General features: G+C 43.9%; 1 protein-coding gene across 5 annotated transcripts in view; it reads right to left on the reverse strand.

Annotated features, from left to right (window-relative positions):
* Positions 1 to 24503, reverse strand: part of CECR2 (CECR2 histone acetyl-lysine reader) — a 151848-nt gene that overhangs the window by 60257 nt on the left and 67088 nt on the right. For 4 of the 5 annotated variants that reach the window (XR_012647014.1, XR_012647015.1, XM_075005735.1 and 1 more), the window contains exon 2: positions 14838 to 14932. Coding sequence is in view for 3 of the 5 variants with exons in the window: in XM_075005735.1 (XP_074861836.1) it covers positions 14838 to 14932 (95 nt within the window). In the remaining 2 variants the exon portion in view is untranslated. Of the gene's footprint in view, positions 1 to 14837; positions 14933 to 17119; positions 17163 to 24503 lie in introns of those variants that run through there. The other variant, XM_075005740.1, reaches the window with a different exon arrangement.

The following is a 24503-nucleotide window of genomic DNA, read 5'->3' on the forward strand; positions in this document are numbered from 1 at the left end:
GGTTGTCTCCAGAGACTGCTGAAACATAGCTTTGTCTTGTAGAGTAAATAGGACCAAGAAGTATTTTAACCACCTGTCACCATGGAATCTGGGCACTGCAAACGAATCAGGACTGCCTATTTTGTCCACAAAGGCCCCTACACTTTTGTCCTCCTGTTTTGGTTGCGATTATATAAAAAACCCTGAAGAACAATGCCAGGCTGTTGTCCAATGCTTGGTGGGGAAAGGCTTAACGTAAAAAGGTATGCCGCACCAAACACAGTCCCAAGAGTTTTGGTTCACTCTGCTCACCAGTTCTAAGGAGTACCCCGGTCAGCCCTCTGCTGAAAAGGATCTGTCTCGGGGGCCTGAATAATTCATCCCCATCTCTGTCAACCAGAGCGCGCCTGTTGCGCACCACTGCTTTGATGGGTTGGGGATGGAGGGGCAGGCTAGACAATCAAAGCTAGTAATGGACTAGATTTCCACCAGGACTCTCAAGTAATGCGGAACAGAGTGCAACGTATGTCTCATATACCCATTATCGTGCAGGAGAATCAAGGCTGTATTGTGCTCTGGTATGGGTTTTTTTGCTCTTTCTTAGTTAAGAGCTTCCATGTGACCTTGCAGACAACCCTCAATCTAGTAGGCTGCAATTCTCCAACCAGAAGCAATGAGCACAGAACACTGGGGCTGGATCTTCAACCAGGAGGAATGATTAGAGTCTCCTGGCTGAGTAAGGATGAGAGAAGGCATCTCTTGTCCCTGACTCACAGCTTACGCACTAGCTTGACAGAAGGCAAATTCCCACAATAGATTATTAGGTCGAACTCCTGACCAGATCTTGAACGCATCTCCCCTTGCTAGTACTAGCAGGGTTTACCCTGTGTTGGCTGCATTTCTTCCACTTCCTTCCAGCACTGGGTCACATTTGGAGGATGGCTCTGTGTCTCCTGAGAAACAGATCTGCTGCTGGGAGTTGGCGCCCACATCGTGTCATTGCCACACTGAGACACCTCCTATTCTGACAGAGAACAGACAAGGCTGCTAAATCAGTAGTTCAGAGCGTTCAACTGCCTGTTATGAGTGAGTATTGTGAACACAGAGACATGTCCCCTGTACGCAGCCATAAAGAAATCAATCACCTATGCCAGAGCAATAAAAGTGTCATGAGCTGGTCCGAAGCCTGCCTGTGAAAGGTTTTGCTGGTAGAGATAAGGCGTTTGTTCACCTTCAATAATTCTGCCCAGGAAAATGAAGGTTGGGAGACAGAGGTAGAGTTGACATGAAGTTAGATTATGGAGAACCGATCAGATGACTTCATGCTTCAGTGTGGTCAGGTTGCCTTCTCTGAAAAGAGGAATTTGGGCACATCTTTTCAAACCAAAGAAATGCAGGTGTTTGGCAGTTTAGGGGCTGACAGATATCAGGACTTGTTTAGGAGCTTAATTTTCAAAACTCAGTACTGGCCTTGAAAGTATTAGCCTTGATTTCTAGTAGACCTAGTTGCCCTTCACTGGCTTCTTCCATTAGGAGAAGTGTCTATTTTGAGGAAGATGGGTTTGTTTTGAACACGGCTGTCTGGGAATACCTCAGTAATTCCACAGCCTCTAGTGTCCAGCATTTCAACTGCCTGTGTCCAGCGGCTGGACCATGAGTGAAAGGATAGGGGCCATTTTAGCAGAACAGAGTCCTGGTCCATGACAAAATCTGCAACAAAAATACAAATAAATAAGAGTAGGCCCAGAGAGTGTACGGCTGAAGACAGCAGTCACTGGGGAAACCACAACTGTCAGTACACTCCTGGCCCTGCATCGCAACATCTCCAACCCTAGGATGTTCACTGTATTTGGCACCCTGTGAGGATGAATTCATGCATGAGAGGAAAAATCCTTTACATCTCTGCTTAGAGGTGGGGGATAGAGTAGACAAGAGAAGGGTTTAATACGCCCGTAACCATCCCTGGGCTGAAGATATGATTCAATGTCTGGCTAAGTGCTCAGTCTGGCAGACCAACTGTGCTGAACACAAAATCCTCCACAAAGTGTGTGGGAAGCAGCCCCCACTTCAACAGTCAAGAGACAGAGAATCCCAGGGAACCGTAGACTAAAAACTTGACAGCTACTGTGTTAGCCTGGGTAAGTATCCTGTAGACTGGCTTTTAAGCCAGTAATAGTCCCATAATTTTGTTGTCCCTAGACACGAACAGCATTTGAACTATTTAGTTTCCAATGTCTTTCTATGTCTTCCTAGCAGTTTAAACTTGCTCATGCATGTTTTCCATCAACTCTCTCAGGCCCCTGTTACTGCTGACAATAGCACAGTCTTCCCGCACCAAGGGTGGGGGGAGTCATTAATTCTTCCTCGACTTCATGTCCCTCACATCAGAACTGTGCCTAAACCCTGTCATATCTTGCTGCACAAAGAATCTGAATGGCCATCCTTTTCTTTCTATCCCAGCAGCCAAATCCTTCCCCCAGGGACTTCACTCCCATCTCAATTACTGTCTTCTTCCTCACAGGCTACCCTCACTCCCAGCATCACTCTCTCTTACACTCATGGTAAATGCTGCTGTCCAGCACCTTCACGGCTGTGCAATCTGATCGCATCATCTCACATTCTGAAACCCCTCATTGGCTCAGACGCCTGCACCATCTCCTTCTCGTACTCTCTGTGCCCTGCATAAAACTCTCCCTGAGTGACTCAGTTTCTTAGCATGTCCCACTCCACTCACCGACCTTCATGCTCCATTTGTCCACTTCTCCCGCAATCTCAGCTCATTATTCCACACCCCCGGCACAGAATGTGCTTCCTGACTTGGTCGCCAATCACTGATTCTGCTTTAAGACTGATTTCTAACACAACGTCTATATGTCCAAGAAATGTATTTATCTAACTCTATTCACGCTCACATAATTTAACTCTGCCACGCTGTCCACTCACTTTTGAACCATGTGAATTATTGTTGTAACCTTCAACCTTGCTTCCTTCTAATCTCTTCCTTGTCTCATGTCAAGAATTAGTTTCAAAGTTCTTTAGGGCAAGGAACATGTCCTCCCATCCGTCCTGTCAGGAGCCCACCACAACTTTGTAAGTCTGACTTTGAGCTTGTTTGGGGTTTTCTGTTATGCCAGCCATTGGTTTAGTTATTACAGAAAGGATCAGGAGCACGACAGTAAATGCTGGTTAAGTTGTTTCCAAACAGTGTATTCCCCATGTCTGTTGGGATTCGGTTTGGTTCTCTGGCCCCAGAGATGATTGCACAGATTGCATAGATAAGTCCACTAGACCACTGGGATATTCCATTTTAGTTTTTCATAAAGTTCCCTTCACCGTATTCACAGGGAGCCTGAATACTACCACTGGCTTTACTGAGACAGGAAAAAAGGCTAAAGGCTAGCTAGCACCCTCGTTTAGCTAATCAACCTTGTCACAGTTCAGGGCAATTGCAGCTGCATTTCATCTCTGAGATCTACCAAGAGTACCCACCCCAGATCGTCATCTGTCACATCTGTTGGGTGGACAGCTGTACCTGTCTCCCTCCCAGCTGAGATTTTCCCAGGCGGCACAGGCTCCTTGCCTACACTGTGTTATTCCCAGCAAGCCAGACTGCCTAAGCAGGCTGGCATCTGTGCTCTGCCCACAGTTGTAAGTGACTACAAAGCTATAAATAAGCATATTTGTTATTAAGGTGAAAGCACTGGAGTGAAAAGAGCTTTAAAAACCAATAAAATAATCTACATTATGCAAATAAGTTTACCAGAGACCATCTCCCCACCAACACCCCAACTCCAGTAGGGCTCTGGTAGGGGAGTCAGTCCTTCAAACCCCATAGAGGGATTTTTTCTGTGTCCATAAGAGCTTTAGCTCAGAACAAGCACATGCCAGCCCTTGAACAGGTTAATCTTTCCTTTATGCATTCTGGGTCTCTGATCTTCAGATTCCTGTAACAGCCATAATCAGGTAGACAGTGGTCCCCTCATAAGGGCGAAGCTTTTAAAGGCTGGGTGTTTGCATAACGAGAGGTGGGAATTTGAATTCATCTCCCCCCCTAGACAGTCCCTGGTGAACCACTTGACACTGTTTCTCTAAATGTCCACTCTCGTCTGGCCCATTGTTCAGGGAAGTCCTTTGAAGTTCACAATTCCCAGGGTTCACAATGAAACATAACATTTGCATTTAATACAATGGACCCCACAGACACCTAAATGTAATTGAATAAAGTTTTCCAAAGATTTTGCAGGAAATTGCCACATCTATCATAAATGTCATATCCTAGTTGAGACACAGTCACCAAAGGGCACAACTGATAACATTTATTCATAAAGCAAACAGCTGAGAAGTAGTCCTGGAGGTAGTGCTTGAAGGACCTCCTCCATGCATGAAAATGAAGACAGAAAAATGTTGTGAAAGGAAAGGAAGAAGCGAAATACACATAGCCGTTAAACCTGGTCAGTAACAACATATATTGTGTCCTTGATAAACAGGCGATGATCAGATTGTCCTCAACCTTCCTCCCAAGATGGTAGCTTAGCCAGTGATTAGATGGCAAGCCCTGAAGAAGAGTCATATGAATAGAAGTGTAAATAAGTAATCCTGAATGAAAACTCAGAGGTATGTGATTCTGGGCAACAGGACAAATGACATGACAGGGGAGTAAAGGAGAGCCTGAAGAATGTTATGGAATGTCGCCTTGTTTTCCATGATGGAACAAAACATGTTAACAGGACATGCTCAAAGCTGACTGTAGGAATCTGGAAACAGAGCTGAAGATGGGGTCAACCCAGATGATCTCTGTTTGGAAATTTTTCCAATGCTTTAGTGAAGAAAGTAGAAAAGAGAAGAGGTTGGGATTCATGGAGCACATTAATGCTGTCTATGATGAGGGGTGAATTAGTCTCCATCAAAGCAGGGGAGGTACCAATTGCCTTTGCCGAAAAATGCCAAGGCAAAGAAGTAGAAAGCAAAGGGTTCTGTTTATTTACCAACTGACATATTTTTGCAAATGGAATCCTAATAAAATTGCAAGTTTTATAACAAAAGGTGAAATTAAAAAGGAGATTTGAAGGGACAGTAATAAAATATAAAATAATTTTCAACACAAAATAATCAAATCCCAGTTTCTTTACAATGTTAAAACATGAAAATTTAAATGTGAAATAACAAAACAAGAAACAGCTATGTGGTCAGTACAATAATTTTTCACAATTCCAGCCAGAAACATGGGGAACAGCAGGAGATTTTCTGGATTATTTTAGTTTAATGTGTCCATCCATGTGACATGGCCATTTCTTACTTAAAAACAGCTGTAGAAGTCTCCTGCTGTGCCCTTTGCCTTTAGCTGCAGCTCTGATCTTCCTGTCTTGATACAAGTCATCATGCTGCATTTCCTGTTGGCATTAAAGTGGTAGCCCGCGGGGATTTATGCAGCTGCCCAATTTGTATCAGTGGACATTTTGGGGAGGAAAAAAATCAAGTATTTTTAAAATACCACTTTATAGTTTCCTTGTTTAAACTGCATATTCTAAGTAAGTGATTTTTCTTCCTGGATTAATTTTTGCAATAGTAAGAAGCCATAAACACTTAAAGGTTTGTACACAAAAGCAAGTGGTTTGGGAAATACATTAAATGAGGTAGAAGCAGGAGATTATGACCTTGTGGACATCAAGTCTGCTGGGGCAAAACACATCTGCTATTGTAGCATATTAACATTGACCAGTATGATTTATAAAGAAGAGCTTGAAAGGGGAAGAGGAGGTTAGATATCTAAAATTCACCTTTTATTGTAAAGCTTATCATTTGATTAGGATTCAGTTTGGAAAAATACATCAGATGGTAAATAAGCAGAATAAAAGGGCTATTAGATAGTTATGTTTTTTTTACAAAATCAAAATTAGCCAAAGTACTTTACAGTTTTTCACTTCTGCATGATTAAAGTCAAGCAGCTCCAATCCAGTCATGAATTCCACATGCTGTCCAAACAGACATGCAGAGAACCACAGCCTGCAATCAGAAAACTGTGAGAAAATGTAAGCACACAATACTTTGTATGGTGAAGAGGTAAAGTACTATACAAAATTAATTAATCATTTCAACACCGAGAAGCAGTTAAATAGTAGTATATAGATGGAGAAACGGATATTAAAAGCACATTTGCAAACTAACCAGCAGGAACAAAAGATCGGAAGAATAGTAAGAGGCCCATATTGTTCCATCTGAAGCTCTTAATGATCTAAAAATTAAAAAAAGGGCTCCTACAAAAAGTAGAAACAGACAAACTGCTAAGGAGATACACAAAAGAACAACACAAGCTCACAGGGATGAAATGAGAAAGGCTTAGGTACAAAATGAGTTAACCTAACAAGGGACACAAAAGTAAATTAGCAGAGGTTCTTTATACAAATGATTAGAAACAAGAGTAAGATGAAAGAAAGTGTAAATCCTCTACTTAATGGGGAAGGTGAGTTAATAACTGATGAAAAGATGACTGAGGTGCTTAATGCCTGTTTTGCTTCAGTTTTCACTAAAGAGGTTAATGGTGACCAGATATTCAATACAACTAATTTTAACTAGGGAGAAGAAACACAATCCAAAATAAGGAAAGAATAGGGTAAAGACTATTTAGATAAGTTAGATGTATTCAAGTTAGCAGGCCGTGGTGACATTAATCCTAGGGTGCTGAAGGAGCTAACTGAAGCAATCGCATTTGCAATTTCCTTTGAGAACTCATGGTGAACTTGTGAGGTACCAACGATGTAGAGAAAGGCAAACCTAGTATCTAGGTTTTGGACTCTGAACATCAGAGTGGACAGAGTGAAGCAGCAGATGTGATGTAGCTTGAATTTAATTATCCACATGATAGTCTCATAAACAAAGTACGGAAATGTGGTCTACAACAAATTACTGTAAGATGGGTGCATAACTGGATGAAAAAACATACTCAACAAGTAGTTATCCATGGTTCACTGTAAAGCTGAGGTCACATAGTGAAATCCCACAGAAATTTGTCTTGGTCAGGCACACTATTCCTCTCTCGCCCCACCCACACAGACTCTCCCTTCTCTTCAGCATCATCCAAAATCTAAGGACAGGAAGCTGGAGGCCCAACACAATTCAGCCCTTCTTTACACATAACTGTATAAATGACTGCTGCCTTTATTTCTAATTTTCTCAGGCTTCACTGTTCATATCTCCTACAAGAATCTCAGTGCTTTTTCTCACATCACCTCTTATGAACAGCATAACCCACTCCCCCATAAAACAAATGGCCAGTAGCTAATCCTCCTTCAAATTCACTTGTACTGTGGTGTCTACAGAACACTGTCAGATGGGGTAATGGGAATATTTATCCATGTCTTACCTAAAAATTTCCTTTCTCGGAGTAATGAGATCCATGGAAGCATAACACTGGGTATTCTGCTCTATGTAGCTTTGGAGGAAGACCACATCTGTCCACTAGTTGCTTGGTGGCATGGCTCATGCCACCTCTGAGAAATTGTCAAATGCCACACTTACATACCAAGGGAAAACTAAGCACTCTTAGACCTGTAAGGAAAATTAGGAGCTGAGAGTAAAGAGAACAGTTCTCCTGAATAATTTATATGCCAATTAATAATCCAATATTTTCAAATTAATAGTCCATTCAAGATAGGCATGATCCGTGGACTTCATTACTCCAAGAAAGGAAATTTTCATGCAAGAGTTGGAAAAATTTTCCTATTCTTGTTCATACTCAGGACCACAAGTCTATCATACTGGGTTTTGCACAGCACTATCCACAGAAGAGGAGGAAAAACATACAATTACGTACAAAAGTGAAAAAGGAGAACCCCTTCCTAAGAGTTACTGGGATACCACAGTGAGGAGCGCTCAGCTACCAAGAACAACATCAGATAATGCTGAAGTCCACCCTGTAGAATTTTGAAGGTGGTATGAATAGATGAGAAGATGTCTGAGTCACAGATTTTCTTGTCTGACATGTTATCTTTGTGCCCTTGATGCCACTACAGCTCAGAAAGTGAGCTCTGATACTTACTAGAAGACAGAGTCACACTTGGGCTACTTCTACACTAAGAGAAATCTTCAAAATGGCCATTTCAAAGATTGCTAATGAGGAGCTGAAATGCATATTCAGTGCCTCATTAGCATGCTGCCAGCCGCAGCTCTTTGAAATGGCTGCGTTTTGCCCCCATACAGTTCGTCCTGATAGGGATCCTTTTCAAAAGGACCCTGTCAACTTCGAAATCCCCTTATTCCCATCTGCTGATAGGAATAAGGGGATTTCGAAGTTGGCGGGGTCCTTTCAAAAAGGCCCCCCCATCTGGATGAGCCGGGCAGGGCTGAAACACGACAATTTTGAAGAGCCGTGGCCGGCGGCATGCTAATGAGGTGCTGAATATGCATTTCAGCGCCTCCTTAGTAATCTTCAAAATGGCCATTTTCACGGCCATTTCAAAGATTTGTGTTAGTGTAGACATGGCCTTTCAGACTTACATGCTTCTCATACAAAATCGCAGCCATCCAGAAACTGAGGATTTTGATACCTTCTTTTCCACTGACATTAGATAATAAAGCACAAACAAAGCATTTGTCCTTCTGACATGAGCAGTGTGATGAACACATTCACTGAGAGCTTAGCAGGCATCTGGACTGTGCCACAGTTTCTGTTTGGAGCGTGACTGAACTGGGCAGTAGGACGGGAGAACAACTTTCAGTGCTCTGTGGAGCTTGGGGTTAATCTTTAGTATGAAGGCAGAATCGATACTGTGTACCACTCCACCCTTAAGGCATGTAGTGTTCAGGCTCCAGGAAAAGAGCTTCCGTCTCAGGGGCACACTGCGAACAGACAAGATTGCTATCAGATAGGCCATTTTAATAGTTAGAAAGTAATGCTCAAACAGAGTGTCTGTAATGGCATTGAGAACCAGGTAAGAACCCAGAAAGAACATTTCATGCATTCCAGCGGGAGGCAGAATAGATGCTGCTTTCCTAAGAAAAACACTGGATATCTGCTTCGTGTGACATGCATTACTGGTTTATTGCACTAAAGATTTCTGACAAAAGAGTGACTTGACTTCAGTGCTGATAACTGACAAGACTAGTCTGAGTCTGTTGTGATCAGAAATCTGAGAATCTGTGACACCAGTGCAAATTCAAGGGTGAGACATTTGTCCTGGTACCACTGGGTAAATCTCCGTAAGGCCCTGAATACAATGAATTAGTTATTTATTTCTTGAAGCTAAAAGTGTGGATACTGACTCTCTGAACATCCTGTTTGGCGTAAGACATTCTGTTTAAGAACCAGACGCATAGGCTCAGTTGTCTGGATTCTCCTGTATGCTTGCCCCTTGCAAGAGTCCCTTGCAATATCAGGGACTTCTGGGTGAAAATCAGATAAAGGTATTTTTACCATGTCAAGGAGGTCAGAAAAACAAGGCCGCCTTGGCCAGAATGGGGTTATCAGAATTAACAGTGCTGTTCCTCTCATCTTGTGTGCCATTCTGGTAAGAAGAAGAAAAAGGAGGGAAGGCAGGTAAGATATCCTTTTGGCCACCTTTGCAACAATGCACCTTGTCATTCCACGTGCAAGAGAGTTTAAAAGCATGGAAGCCTTGTGTTTCAAATGAGAAGCAAACAGATCTACTGCTGGGCACCAAATTTCTGTACCAGATGACAGAACATTGTTGGGCACAGTTCCTATTTTATGTCACTCCACTTTTGCCTGCAGAGCCAGTCAACCATAACATTCAGTTTCCCATTTGAAGTGATGGGAACAAATTGACTGCAGATGCCCGTCTGCCTAAGTCATCAGGAGGAATGTAGATTTTGTTCCCTTTGTCTGTTGATGTATAACATAGCTGAGGGATTTCTGATCAGCACAAGGGATGTCCAGATTTGGGATTAAAGCCTCAAAACCATATTGTATTCCTCTGAGTTTTCATCACTTTAACCAATGCTTGCTCCACTATTTGGACTAGATCCCTTAGCCCTTGACCCAGGGTGAACACCCAGCCCTCCAGGCTTGAATCTGTGATGACAGTTCCAACTGGTTCTCCAGCTGAAATACCTAACTTCAATCTTCTTAGACTGGTCCACCATCTGATCCAAGAATCCTCATGGCCTGAGATACTTTTGCTAAGAGGTAAATAAGGGATTGATGAGGGAGGGGGAAGAGGAAGCTCTGTGGTGGCTTCATGTAAACACAGGACCACTAAGAATAACCCTGCGGAGGACCACTGATCCCAGCAGAGAGAGAAACATAAAATGAGAACTTCCCTTGAGAGACTCGCTGGTTTGATAATACTTCTCAACTCCTTCCATCTTTCCTGCAGTAAAGAGCCTTGTAGCAGATGGTGGCTCTTCCCACTTAAGAGATTGGGAAATGGCTGACTAACTCTGTCACATGACCATGATTCCACAGCATTCTTACTGATGAACTCTAGGGTGAGACCATTCCCCACAAAGAGGCAGTCAGGCACACATATCCTCTCACCAAAGAGTTTATATGAACACCCCACCAGCACTTTAATCTTGCTTTGCTACTGCTAAGCCAAAGGGCAAGGACCTACATTGCTAATGTTATTCACCCAGAGCAAAGTTCATGAATCTGAGAGTCTGTGAAACTGGAATATGGAGATAGGTTCTTTGAACATCTACTGATATCAAACAGTCCTCTTTACTGATGGCAGATGACGCAGATTTTATAATATCGATCTTGAATTTGGATTTCTTCATGGGTCTGCTGAGATATTTGATGTCAAGACCTGCTCTGAAAACTTCTAAGACACAAGAAGAAAGACATACTATCTTATGTGCTGCCATCTCTTGGTGAGAGATATAAGTTTTTGAGCACATACAGAGCTTGTCTTTGGAAGAGCTTGTGTCTCTTACCAACAGAATTTGGTTCAATAAAAAATAATTACCTCATAATGGCATGGCGTGTACACTTATGAAGTCTGTAGATAATACCAAGCTGGGAGGAGTTGCAAGTGCTTTGAAGGAAAGCATTATAAATCAAAATGACTTGGACACACTGTTTTAAACTTGTGGCCTATTAATCTCATTTGGTGACCTCTAGTTCTTATCAGAGTTGGGAAAGTGCTCAAAAAGTTACTTGAGTAAAAGTGCAGCTGCTTTCACTTCTGGATACCTAAGTACAATCTAGATGCGATGTATGTGTGTGTCCTTTTTCTCAAGTAGTTTTCCACAGGGACACCAGTGTCTTGTACTTAATGACCTTCGCCTTGCCCACCCACTCTCCCCAACCAAAAGCAGCTACACTTTTTCCTCAAATAACTTTTTGGGTGCTTTTTCCATCTCAGGTTCTTATTTATGAGAAAGTGTAAATAACACTTTGTTATTCGCTTTCTATGCATGATTTGTGATTTTATATAGACCTCTATCATGTCCCCGCTTAGTTGCAAGCTGAAAAGTCCCAGTCTTATTAATCTTTCTTCATACAGAAGCTGTTACATGCCTCCCTTGGTTTTTCTCTCTATTACTCTGGAACCGCCGTGGTTACAACAACACGGCATGCTATATACCCCTAGCTTTTTGCAAGAGTAAGAGGAAACTAGGTATAGGATACAGTACGGTCTTGTTCCTGTGACGAGAAGGGGCAGATTCTATTGCTCCCGTGCATAGGGGACCTATGGTGGCTGTCTGCAGGCTCCAATGACTCCTCTTCCTCAGGAAGACGCCCTTAGGTCATGTGATTTATTGATAGGCTGAGAGGGACCATACCTGCAGTACCGGTCGCCCTTGTAAACACTGCTCATGAAAGCATGTGGGGGTATTTAGGGTATCAGATGTCGGCTCTTTTTTATTTATTTATTCTTGTTGGACTGAGGCACCTGGCAATTTTCACGACTGAAAGGGGCTGAGATGAGGCCTGCCTCCATCTGCCACTTTTAGGAATAAAAAAAAAAATCTCTCCCTGTTAGAAAGGACGCGTCCATGAGCACTAGGGAAAAAGGCACATTTAGCTTTGGTAATGACGCTCGGACACATTTTGCCTGGTCCACAGTGAGGAGCCTTATGAAATGGAGGGCAGAGGAAAGTGCGAGGTAGAAAGAAAAACGATAGAGCGAAGAGGTCCCTTACTGCCTTATCTCTCCCTAGACATGTGCTGGGGAAAGGCGGTGCAAGCAAGGCACGGCAACCTGTAACCCAGAAGCTGGGAGTAATAACCAAGACCACAGTAGCGGCTAGTAACAACAGCTAAATGCTCTGGACATGGTGACTTGCAGCGGCAGGTGAGGAGGGCAGTCCAGTCTTTAGGTGAAGCAGGAAAACCCCCATTCTACTTTCACAGGGATATGGGGAGGGATTTATAACTATGGGTCATCTGAGGCATCGCCAGTCCTCCTAAGTGCAGTTTGCAATGTTCACTTAGCCAGTGTGAGGGGAGGGAAGGACTGGGCAAGCTCGTCTTGCTCTATCTCCTTGTCAGTAACTCCCTGTTGTTGCAGTAGTTGTAGGGAAGTGCTGGGAAGCTGCTCTGTGGTTAGCAGGCAGGGCCATGAGTGCAGGCTCCAGTGGCTGAGTGGGTGGCCTTTTTATATTGAGCTTCCAACTATACTCCTCAGCCACGTTGACAGCATGGGGTTGGTGGGAAGAGAGAGCTGCTGCTTGCTGGTGCTGAGGCCTGTACCAGACTGAGGATTTTGCCGTTGAAGTGCTGTCACTGTTTGCTGGGAGCTCTCCTGTTCAGAGAAGGAGGCTGCAAGTATTCCTGCCCCTGCCTGAGCACTTATGGGGTGCCTGATTTCCTTCTCGTCTTAGCCTTCTCTGCCAAGCTGCACCTAGGATGTCTGAGCAGGGGGCACAGAGAGCCCCACAACTGAGAATGGAAGCTTTCTCGGTCTACAGAGACAGACCCAAACAACCTGTGGTGTTTTAAAGGCCTTTTTTCCCCTTATCTTCTTCTTCTTCTTTAAGTTAGTTCTGCAGCATGGAGGATCTCGTCTACATGCCTACAGCCAGATGAACAGATGAAATCTGGTGCTCAGAGATAGAGGCACACCAACCCTAACTCTGATGGATGAGACTGGCTTGCCTCTATGGTTGCATACCCCAGAGCAGTGTTTCTTAAACTTTTTGACACCACAGAACACCAAATAATAGTATTTTTTATGTACAACACCTATGAAATTTTAAAAAACAAAACAAAACAAAACACCCAAACAGCAACTTATACAGCAAAAACAAAATGAAGTAATTGAATTAGGTATCACAGCAATGAAGAAGTAACATTGTATCTGATTTTAGTAACAGAAAATATATACCATCAGTGTATTGTATCAAAAAAGTGTGAGACGCTCATGGTACACCTGCCAGTCGTTCCTGGAACACCAATGTTCCCTGGATCATAGTTTAAGAAAGGTAGTACCACCGTGCCTAATGTCACAGATCTGTGGGCTACATCAAACACATGGCTAACCTACACAAAACCAGATTTGTGTTACCTCTCGTGCCCTTCTACAGTCAAGTCTGTTTCTTCCACTTGTTGCATCTCGTCATTAACTGTGGCCTAATCTATGCAGAGAAGATGTATTCATTTACCTGAATACTTTTTAAACTGATGTAGTTAAATTGGTGCAATCCCCAAAAGGAAACTCAAACCAATTTAAGGGTGGCTCACATGTTGGCATTAAGCTACAGAATAGTCTTCTAAACTAAGTTATGGAAACTTCCAGGTTGAGACATTTAAAAGTAACCAGGACAAAACACTGAAAGGCACACTTCAGGAACAACCCTGCACTGGCTAAGAAGCATGAGATAAGATGGGCAGATTGTTCCTTTTCACTTCTAATTGAAGAAATAGAAATCACCTGACACCATAAATCCACAGCGGGGACTGCACACCACTGTTACCGTTATTCTGATAAGAAGCAGCATCTATAGTGTCAGCTGCTTCCTGATCAGCCTGCTCTCCATCTCAGATTCATTCAGGGATGGCAGGCACCAGTCTGGCTCCGTGGGTGGGCCCAACCCTCTAAGTCCGCTGCTTGCAGATTCAGGTTGTATATCCATACAGTGGAACCTATTTAGTCATCTACCATCACAAGCAAATTTCCTCATCTCCAGGATTATGCTCTGCTCTAAGTTCAAGGTCATAGGAATTCAGCGAAGGAAGCACAGACTTCACTTGTGACTGATGACAAAGCACTTTTGGGGCAAGGGACGGCATATTGCTTTGCTGTCGGAGGGAGCTCTTCTAAAGCCTGATACTGCACAGAAATCTCTCCTGCTGGTTTTTAAGGGCTAGCTAGGGGGATATTAACAAAAAAAGGGGCCTCTGGGTCTTTAAACATCAAGGATACCTCAAATTGTGGGCAATATACCAACAACGTCACATTCTGATGTCACAGGCTAAGGGTTAGCTATTCCTAAGAAGAGCAAGCTTGCTCCATTTGACTCTCCACTCCTGTCATTCGACTTATTCCAGATAAAGTCCATGGCCATTTTTTCAAACATTATAGCATAATCAAAACAGGCAGAGAACAGAATACAAAAGGACATAGAACTATCCTAATTGCTAACAGTGCAGAGAAACAACCCTTCAAGTACAAGACAGGTGTGTGGGCCCAGGTGAAAGATAATGTATTTAAAAAACAATCTGACTAAGAGCGGGGGTCTGTGAATATTAAAGATGTGCGATTTAAGCAGGGGCTAGAGTAAAAGAGAAGTGTAACTTCCTTGCATTTATTGAGCAATCTAGCCTAGCCTGGTCACTGGTGACTGCAGATCATTTGTAGGTAGCATCATTCTGAAGCCAATGTATCATCTCTGTAGCTATGTTAGATTCCTTGCAAACAGGTATAAACTATAGAGGAAGTTTACTCAAAATTACTCACGTGATGTCCCTACGCTGATAGCAACCCTGAAGAAGGCAGGCAATCAGGTCACTGATAAACTCCACATCATCCCTGTGAAGAGCAGCTTCCAGTTCCTATTAAGAAGGGAAGAGAGAAACAAAGATGAAATTCCTTACTATACTCCCTTGGCAGACCAAGAGCAGGAAGCCCCAGGTGGCTGGAGGAGTACTGCACCAGAGTGAGTGCCATTCTCCAGATCAGTCAGGCCAGGGGTGAGCAAATGGGGTGTGTGTGTGTGTGTGTGTGTGAAAATTTCGTAAGGGGGGCACAGCACGATTGGGTGCTATGTGTCAGGCTCATCCATCTCATTCAAAATGTTGAAATACATTACTGTTTTTAGGTACATACGTGTAGTCACATTTATATACCGATGAGTAAAGTTTTATATTATACAGACTTATTTTCTTACATATTCCAAAAGGGGTTTGTTCACATGAACATAACTGAGATTTCCATCAGTTTGGATTACATTAGACATGTTGCGGGGGGGGCATATTAATAAGACATATTAGAGGCCTGCAGCTGCTAATAGCAGGGACAAAAAGTGGAGCCCAACGTAAAACATTTGCTCGCCCCGAGTCAGGCCATTTCCCTGCAGCCACCACCACAATCACAAACAAATTTGTCTTTTGATTTTTCTGCAGAAGTTTCATTTTTCTGCACCAATTTTCCCTACAGTCAATTCTCATTATTTTGTTCTTAAAAGGCCTCAAAAGTAAACCTGGAAGAGGTTTTCTCACACACCTACTAGCACAAGTGTATGCCTGGCCTTCTTTCCTTTTTCAGTGAGGCTGAGGCACTGCAACCTAGCAAGAAGCAAAAAACTTCTCCCATCCCAGGGTGATGGGAGGCAGAAAATGAACAGTTTAACTCTGTTGCCTGCATTTCCCCCTTAACAAGGGGAAATTTTCCATACCTGTCATTGGTGAGCTCATTTAAAACATTTGTTCAGAAACATGGCTTGAAATCCCATTCATCCATGATGAGCAGCAGTTTCAAATAGGTAAGGTAAGCAGAGAAAGGAGAAAGCATGGGGGGAAGAACAGAGGTCACAAATGGAGTTGACCCTCCCTTCCCTGAAGGGAAGCAGGCATTTTGCTCTCAGACAACTATTTTTTTAAAGAGAAAAGGTGCTATCAGGCCACGCGATCTGTCCCCAGACTCCCTTTCCTTGAAAGAAATGTGGAAAACAGCATGGCTTATTTCAGTACAGTGGTGTTCACCTAAAATGTGTAATACAGGAAGTGACCTATAAAAAGGATAAACGTCTTAAAGGGTAATTAATATAAATCTTGTACATGTTGAGTGAATGCATTAGCAATTTGCTTTCCATTTGTAATTCATAGATTTATATTTACTCAAAATGGTTCAAAGTTTATGCAATAAAAGAATTACTTAATTTTTGTTTAAAAAGCTTCCCAACAAGTTGGCATAAATCAATCCACCTTCCATTATTAACTATTGATAGCACATAGAAACAGTTAATTGAATACAATTTGGTATGGATACAGACAGCCTGGCCACAAGACACTGTTCTTTATAGTTTTAGTGTATACAATAGACTGAATATAGGTTCCTGGCTGGATGTTGCCTAAGACAATGTTAAATAAAGTGATATTAATGTCTAGAAAATAAAGAATAATGAATGAGAAAACCATTTAAGTGCCAAGAACTCTTCAATTACACTCCCACTATTCCAATTATAAAACTATTGATGACAGATGAATATGATTAAATGCTTTTTGTGTTATTTCATTGTAAACATATAATGGAATCTTTCATTTGCCACTACCACTTCTGATCTACATATTACTCTGTGCCCAAAGTATTTGGTGAAGTGAGCTCATCGTATCACTTGTGACTGGGGAGATAAACACATTTTACAAGTGGGGAAAATGAGGCACAGAGAAATTAAGTGACTTGGCTAAGGCCACATCAAGTGTCTGTGGCAGAACAGAACATGATAAATTCTTTTTCCCTAGTTTAGTCATCAGACAACACTGATGGCAATTAAAAGATGTTATAGTCCACAGTTAGCCCTAACATCACCATCATAAGATATTAATGTTCTCTCTGTATTAATAGGAATCATGAGGTATATAAAAATGTGTTTGCCAAACAGTATTGTAGTGGTCAGTCACCATTCTGGAGGTATCTATCTTCTGCAGAGCTTAAAGGGTCACCTTATTTCCAATAAAGCATGCTTGAGGGAAAAATAGGTATGCCACATGATAAGGCGTCTGTCCAAACAGATAACTTACCATGAAAAAGTGCAACTCTCACAGAAGTAGCATGAGCCCCCAGGAAGAAAGGAGACCCAGGAGATTACTCCATTTAGGGCATACACCCGCACAATATACTTGTCTGCAGGGCGCTTACTTTTGTGCCTTAAAAGCAGTCAGTCAGCATTTCGTCTTTGCCAGAATGCGGGAAGCTTTTGTATAAGGTATATTCAAGTTGTTTCCAGAGGGGTATGCTGTTTGACTAACACTCATCAAACAATGGACGCAATCCACTAAGATAGCCCAGTGTCTTTTGTAATTGTTTTCAAAGTACAGCAGGTGGGGGCAGAACACATCTGACCCTTACACAGTCAGAGTTCACCAGTCACTAGTGAAGATGCCGGGTGCATTCTAAGGCAGTAGCAAGGTGCCATTGAAGGAAGATGACACATACATGTGGAATTAGACCAAACAGGACTGCAGTGGTACCACACAACCTCTTTTTCACAAAGTACAAAGCTAGGGCACCCCTAAGATTACCTTTTCAGACATGTCCCACTATTTGGCACCCAGTGGAAGAAAAAGGACAACTGGGATTTAAAGCAATTCTAAAGCTGCAACACAAACACTTCACTAAAATGGGAATGGGATTAGGGAAGCAGGAAAATTCAGTACCTTGGACTCTTGGAATCAATCTTCTCTGCCCACACTGACTTTTAAGAAAGTGCAAGAAGAGGTTAGTCCCACTGTTCCCTGAAAGCTGAGCGCATGGGCAGCCACCCAGGAGAAATTCAGATACTGCCCAGCTGATTAGCAGAGTGCCCACAGCCACGGACAATGGGCAGCATGTGTTTCTCCTGGTGGTGTGTATCTGTACATGCTTCAGTGCATGTAAAAAATAATTCCGTACATAGATGGAAAAAATTAAGAAAGAAAATTGGGAAGTCCCAGTCTGAGCGTTAACCCAGCAATATGTGACAGCTCCAAACAGCTCTTGTGATGTTTTTTTGGTGTGTTGTAAAACTTGTAATGACTTGTAATCTTTCCCATTGGGATCTCGTCTTTCTACTGCTGCCTGGGTGATGCAATGTGAACAGTCAGGCAGGAACAGAGTTTTTAGTTTAATTCCTACTGAGTGGTCGACTGACTGTGGTCTGTTTAACTTAACGTCATTTTTCTCCAGCCAGGCAAGGTTTTCAGCAAAAAGGGCTAATCTTCCACGTGCACAACTGTCACTGAAGTCAAGGGCATAGCAGGGGTGGACATGGGGCAGGATCACCACACCCTGCAAGGAAATAAGCTGTGCGCAGTTCTAAAGTTTCAGCTCAAGAACAAAGACTTATTCCAATATGCTAGTAGGTTTTCATTTAATCAATTAACCCAGATTTTTTAAATTTAACCAAAACAATGGCAAATGCAGCCAGGATGATAGCGAGCGCAGAGCTTAAACAGATGATGATAAAATGATACAGCAGGGAATTCTATGGAGGAGAAACTCTCCCGGAAAAGACAAGGTTCTCATTAACTTTACCCCTCAGTGCTCTGTCCCAGAGCTCAGTCCTGGGATAGGGCAATAAGTGACTCTCCCTCCTCACCACCCGCCCTCAACCCTTTGTTTTTCCCCTTTCTCTTTGAGCACTGAGCTGTGAGCACAGAAATCTGAACCTTGCCAAAATGCTTTGGGGACTGAACAGAAAGGAAACAGAAGAGGCAGCAAATCAGCGGACAGGGGAGGGGTGAGGGGGGACCCAGTCCCCCCTCTCCTTCCTCTGTAGTTGCAGAGAGCAACGGACAGGAGAAAAGCAGGGTTCCCCCCCTCTCCAGCTGGCGTCACAGCTCATTAGGGAAAAGCCTGTTTAACGTCTTTCCCTCCCCCCAGCCCCATGACTAAATCCCTCTGAGTCATGCAGTGGCTGTTGGGAAAAAGCACATTGCACAGAGCAAGAGTAGCCACCTCACGGAGAAGAAGCACTGGCCTGAAGCAGGGTTATCTGGGGGAGGCGGGAGGGCAGAAACAGATCCCTTAGCACTAGCTGGGAAAGAGCTTTCAGTTCTGCTTTGAGAGATCTGGGCTGTCTGGCAGGTTAATACTCTGCCCCGCTTCAGAGTCACGTATCTCCCCACTTTGCCCCTTCCTGACAACCCCGGGGCAGGTATAATTAACCCCTTCACTGCTCTTTTGTAAGCCCTGAAAGTTTGTGTGTGATGTGAGTGCTGTTAAGGAGCTTTTATAACCACATTTTGACCTCACTGCTGTATCTTGCTCTCACTTTCTTCCTCCTCCCTTCTTGAAGGGGCTGTAGGGTACACATAGGCGCAGGGACCTTTCCAGTAACTAGAGTGTTACAGTGCCCTGCAGAATCCAAAAATGCAGCATTCGGTGTCCTGGTGAGGGTAAATCTGATCAACAAGTGCAGGTTACTGCTGGTGAACTCGAACAAAATAAAGAAAACAAGTGTGTCAGTTGGTTATTGCAGCAATGAACACCTTTGTAATTATTAAAAACAACTTGGAGGCCGTGTCTACACGGGCACAAATCTTCGAAATAGCCATATTTGGAAGATTACTAATGAGGTGCTGAAGTGAATATTCAGCACCTCATTAGCATCAGGACGCTTCTGGCCGCGGCGCTTCGAAAGTGCGCAGCTCAGCGCAGCTACATAGGGGTCCTTTTCGAAAGGATCAGTGATCAGGATAAGGGGATTTCAAAAGGTGCGGGTTCTTCTGAAAAGGACCCCTGTGCAGCTGCGCAAAGCCGCGCGCTTTTGAAGCGCCGTGGCCGGAAGCGTCCTACTGCCAATGAGGCGCTCAATATTCAATTCAGCGCCTCATTAGTAATCTTTGAAATATGGCTATTTTGCAGATTTGTGCCCGTGTAGACACAGCCAGAGAGAATACAGAAACCAGAAAATTTGACAGTGTCCATTTATTTCTGATGAAAGGTGAATTCAAGTGAATAGTGACACTACAGCTCTCTGGCAAGCTGTCACTACGACCCACCGGGCACAACATTTGGGTACTTTTGCTTCAGAAGTGAGGTCCAAAAATTGCAGGCACTACACGTTTAAGAACATAGAGACCAGGTGCTCTGAAAGGCAAGCAGACAGTCTCATGAGGTAATGGGACACAATTCTTATAAGGTGTCTTTGCTTGCCTTTGACTGAACCATTTTAATAGCCCATGCTCTTTTGTTGTGTATCCACACTCTTGCTGCACTAAATTTTCAAGGAGAACATCTTTTGGCTATTGAGCTCACAGTTCCACTCTTTCATCTATAGTGCAGCCTGAAACCGTATATTGAGCCAGTTCTTGGACCTGCTGAAAGCAGTGTCTTTTCCAGACAGTCAGCATGTCACATGGCAGAGTAAAGAAAGGAGCATGGTTGTCCAGATTAGGCATACAGATGGGGAGACGTGGAGTTGGTTTCTTATTGTACGTCCAATACACGCTATTTACCCTAAGGTTCCCTGAGACTGGCACATCTGCTTTACCTCTCACCCTGATCATTCCAGATTCCCCCTCCCATTATTTAATCAGCTGCTCTTGTAGCTAGCAGCGGAAACTACCACTCCCACCTAGCCACTGGATTCCTGTCAGCAGACAGTATTAACCTGCAATACAAATCAGATATAAGAGTATGACACCACCTCTCAGTTTAACTGCCTCGGACCAAAGAGCTTGCATTTTGCCCCCATCCTTAAATCTTGCCAGGGAAACCCCAGACAACAAACCATTCAATCTATTTTAGCAAGGGGAGGAATCACCACAGAGAAAATGACCACAGGCTAAAACGGATTCTGCCACTAACCTGCCCAGGATAGCTTGAGCCACAGGTGAACAGTAACGTGCTACTCATAATAGGGGAAGGAAGGCGGATGATATCCACAAAGACCCACTCCCACACTACAGGCAGAAATAAAGTAAGAAGAGGGCATTCACCTTATTTAAAAGTTCCTGTTAAAGATTGCTGATTAGAAAACATCCAGCTATATCTGGAAGAGCCCAAAGTGGCTGCCTGAGCTGGTCATCCCAGCATGACGCTGTCCCACAAGGGGCAGGGGGAAAGAAATCTTGTCAGGAAGGCCTACAGATTGTTCCACAGGCAACATACTTGGCCCTAGAGAATATTCTATCTTGCAGTCAAGTCAGACCATCTGCCTAGCAGAGCTAAAGAGCTCCAAACACCAGAGGCCCTCTTTGGCTGTGAAGGTTACCACAATATAGAGTCCTTTGAAACTTCAGTGAATGAGAGAGACAGGAGGAAAAAAAAAAGGGGGGGACTCCTAGAGGTTACCCCAGTCTGGGAACCCAAATGGCAACAGACTGGATATTAGGGTAAAGGGCAGAAGTCTTAGAAAGAAATCTGGAAGGTTCCAGATCCTGATGGGAGTCCCTAAATCAGATTATCTGCAGGGTAGAGGTCAAATATTTGCCAGGAGATTCCACTCCTGCTGCCTCAGTCACAGAAATGTTACTCTCTGGCTCCCTGTGCCTTCATTTCACTGATGGGTGGCTTGGCAACACCATTCAGATTCGTATTTGTGCAGCAATTTTCCTGCCTGCCTGCCTGCCTGCGAGAACCCCTTCCCAAACTGCCCGGTGTCCTTGCTTCCCTGCAGTCCCGTGTAGGTGATTGCACCACAAGAGTCCATCTATTACCCATTTTCAATAAGATGCTCAAGTGTTTTATGGCTTCCTGAGCTAAACCCACCCCCCACCCCCTTCTGTATTTGAACTGCCTCCACAGCAAAGACAAAAGACAATGCCAGAGTTAAGTGTCAACCCTCCACCCGCTTTGCTGCCCTGACTCCTGGCAACAGGAACCTAATCGACAGCTCTCCTCAAGGAAACAGCTTCTTGGCACCTCATCCGCTGGGAACTATTAACTCTGGAGGAGCCAGCAGTCTGCAGCCGCCTCTCACAGGGAAAGAGGGAGAAGCTTAACAACAGACAACGGTTCAGTGGCCCCAGCCGATAATATATTTTGTGCTTATTGGCTCTTGCGTGCAGGAATGAGGGGTAACAGAAGGGTGGAAGCAAACACCTCATGGGGGAAAGCCATTCCTGACACAAAGGGAAGGTGGAAGGAGGACAAAGCCCTCCTCCCTCAGTTTTGTTCTTCAGATCTGTTACTAATGCTACTGTGTTTTCAGACTTCCGAGTTTTTCTGCCCCATCTCCGCCACTGTTTATAAGCACACTCTGGAGACTACTCCAAGTGCATTATAATCACAGTGTGCATAATGTTACAATAGGGCTTAGCAGAGGTGCGACATGACAGCTCAACACCAAAGAGACGGTCATAAACAGAAAACAGAGAGATAGTGGCATGACCTCCACAATAGACAGACAAATCTGACCGACACCAACTGCCAACAGTGAAACCAAATCCCAACCGCTGCCCGCAAATCAGAGGCATGATGGAATAATCTTAAATTGTCCCCGGGCCCCTAAAACAGGTGACGTGAACTGATTTTGAATAGTCACATTAACCTTAACTGGGATTTGAAAACACTAAATATGACTTCAACAGTGCCATGCAGTGCTGATGGACCGAAAGCACATTTTCAGATATGTGAGAATATTTTGGTGCAGGCTGGAATATTTAAACATGAGGTGGCACCTGGCCCCTCCTTAAAACTCTTTTTTGCCATGATCCCTAACAGACCTGGCGGAGGCTGCTGGAGTGTGAAGAGCCCTGCTTGTTCTGCTGGCCAAAAGTGTCTCATTGTTTCCTTGTACTTCCTGTTTGCCTGTCTGTCACAAGCTTGCCAACTTTTGTAATTAGGGGTGTAAAATAGTAAACAGTTAACAGGTAAGCATTCATCTTACTGGTTCATTCGCCTTAGCATTAATGCCCCAGCTGTGCCAGCTGGCTGGAGCAACCCCACTGTAGCCCCCCTAGTTAGCCAGCTAACGGCATAATTTTAACCATTTAAATGCTTGACTTTTGTAAACAGTTTTACATCTCTGTTTCGCGCTTCAGACAACTGAACACCCTTGCCCCATCCTTCCACAAGGTCCCGCTTCATGCATGTTCCACCCCTCCCGCCCACATGCACTCTCACCCACCTTCCTTCACTCACTGGGCAGTGCAGGCTCTGGGGTGGGGCCAGAAATGAGGGGCTTGAGGTGCAAGAGGGGTCTGGATGAGGTTGGGGTTTGAGGTGCAGGCTCTGGGTAGCCCTTACCTCAGTGTGCTCCTGACAGAAGCCAGCATGTCCAGCTTCTAGGCAGAGGCGCAGACAGGGGGCTCCACGCACCACCCCCAGGCCACAGGTGCCAGCCTTGCGGTTCCCATTGGTTGCAGTTGCCAGCCAAAGGGACCTGCAGAGCTTGCGCGCAGGGCAGGATCTAGAGACAGAGGCAGCTCACAAAGCCTCCTTGGCTAGGTGCTGGAGGGACATACATGCCACTTCCTGTGGAGCTTTTAACAGCCCAGTCAGCAGTGCTGACCAGAGACAGCAGGGTCCCTTTTCAACAGCTTGTCTTATTTGACAACTGGACACCTGGCAATCATAGTCTATTGGCATCTGTTTGTCTCATGTTTGAGACTGCAGGCACATTGGGCCTTTTGTTCTGTTTGTGCAGCACCTAGCACAATGAGATCCTGGCCCAGGACTTCTGCTCGTAGCTTCTACAGTAGCACATACAAGAGCACCCCCCCACGTCTAGCTAAAAAGTGATTAAAAGGGAACGGTTTCAAACATGGCTCAGTCACAATAATGTCCTCCTTCCTGGTTTCCTTCCCGTCTTGTCTGCTCCATCAGCAATTTGGAGCATGGTCTAGCCTTAGTTTTTGCACTTTATGCTTTGCAATGGGTATTCATTCTCAATGCTTAAAATAATAGTCGTAAAATGCCTGCTGACATCACTTTCTTCCCAGGGCTATGGAACATTTGGAGCAGTGAAGTAACAAGCTATTGGTTCGGATTCATTAATGACCTATCAGTTCTGTGCACTCCTAGAGCACTTTTCTCTGAAATTCTTAAAGCACTAGCAAACACTTTGAAAGGCTTCACCTCTCCTGGCCTCAGAACAACTGACTTTAGCAAGGGCCCACTATTCAGATGCTTGACTGCTAAAATAACTCAGGCATTTTGACTACAGGTTACTATGCAACACCTCTGTTGTCCTGCAGTGTTATTAGCAGACAAAGCACCTGGAGAGCCTGCTGTTTTCTCTCACTAACAGATAGCTCCTCCCTTTCCAAATAATCCCTTCTCCTCCTCAGCACATCACTTACACTGTTTATCCACATGTCAGTCATGCTGGCTAAAGAATAAGTATCAGGTTCTAAAATGGAGCAGCACAAATCATGCTTCAAATACAAGAGGGATAAAAGGTGCAGGCCCATCTCACACATTTGCCTACTGTAATTGAAAATTACTCCAGCACTTCAGTAGGAAAGAAGACAAGGACCA

Source organism: Carettochelys insculpta, chromosome 1 (assembly GCF_033958435.1).
Source record: "Carettochelys insculpta isolate YL-2023 chromosome 1, ASM3395843v1, whole genome shotgun sequence".
Taxonomy (NCBI): Eukaryota; Metazoa; Chordata; order Testudines; family Carettochelyidae; genus Carettochelys; species Carettochelys insculpta.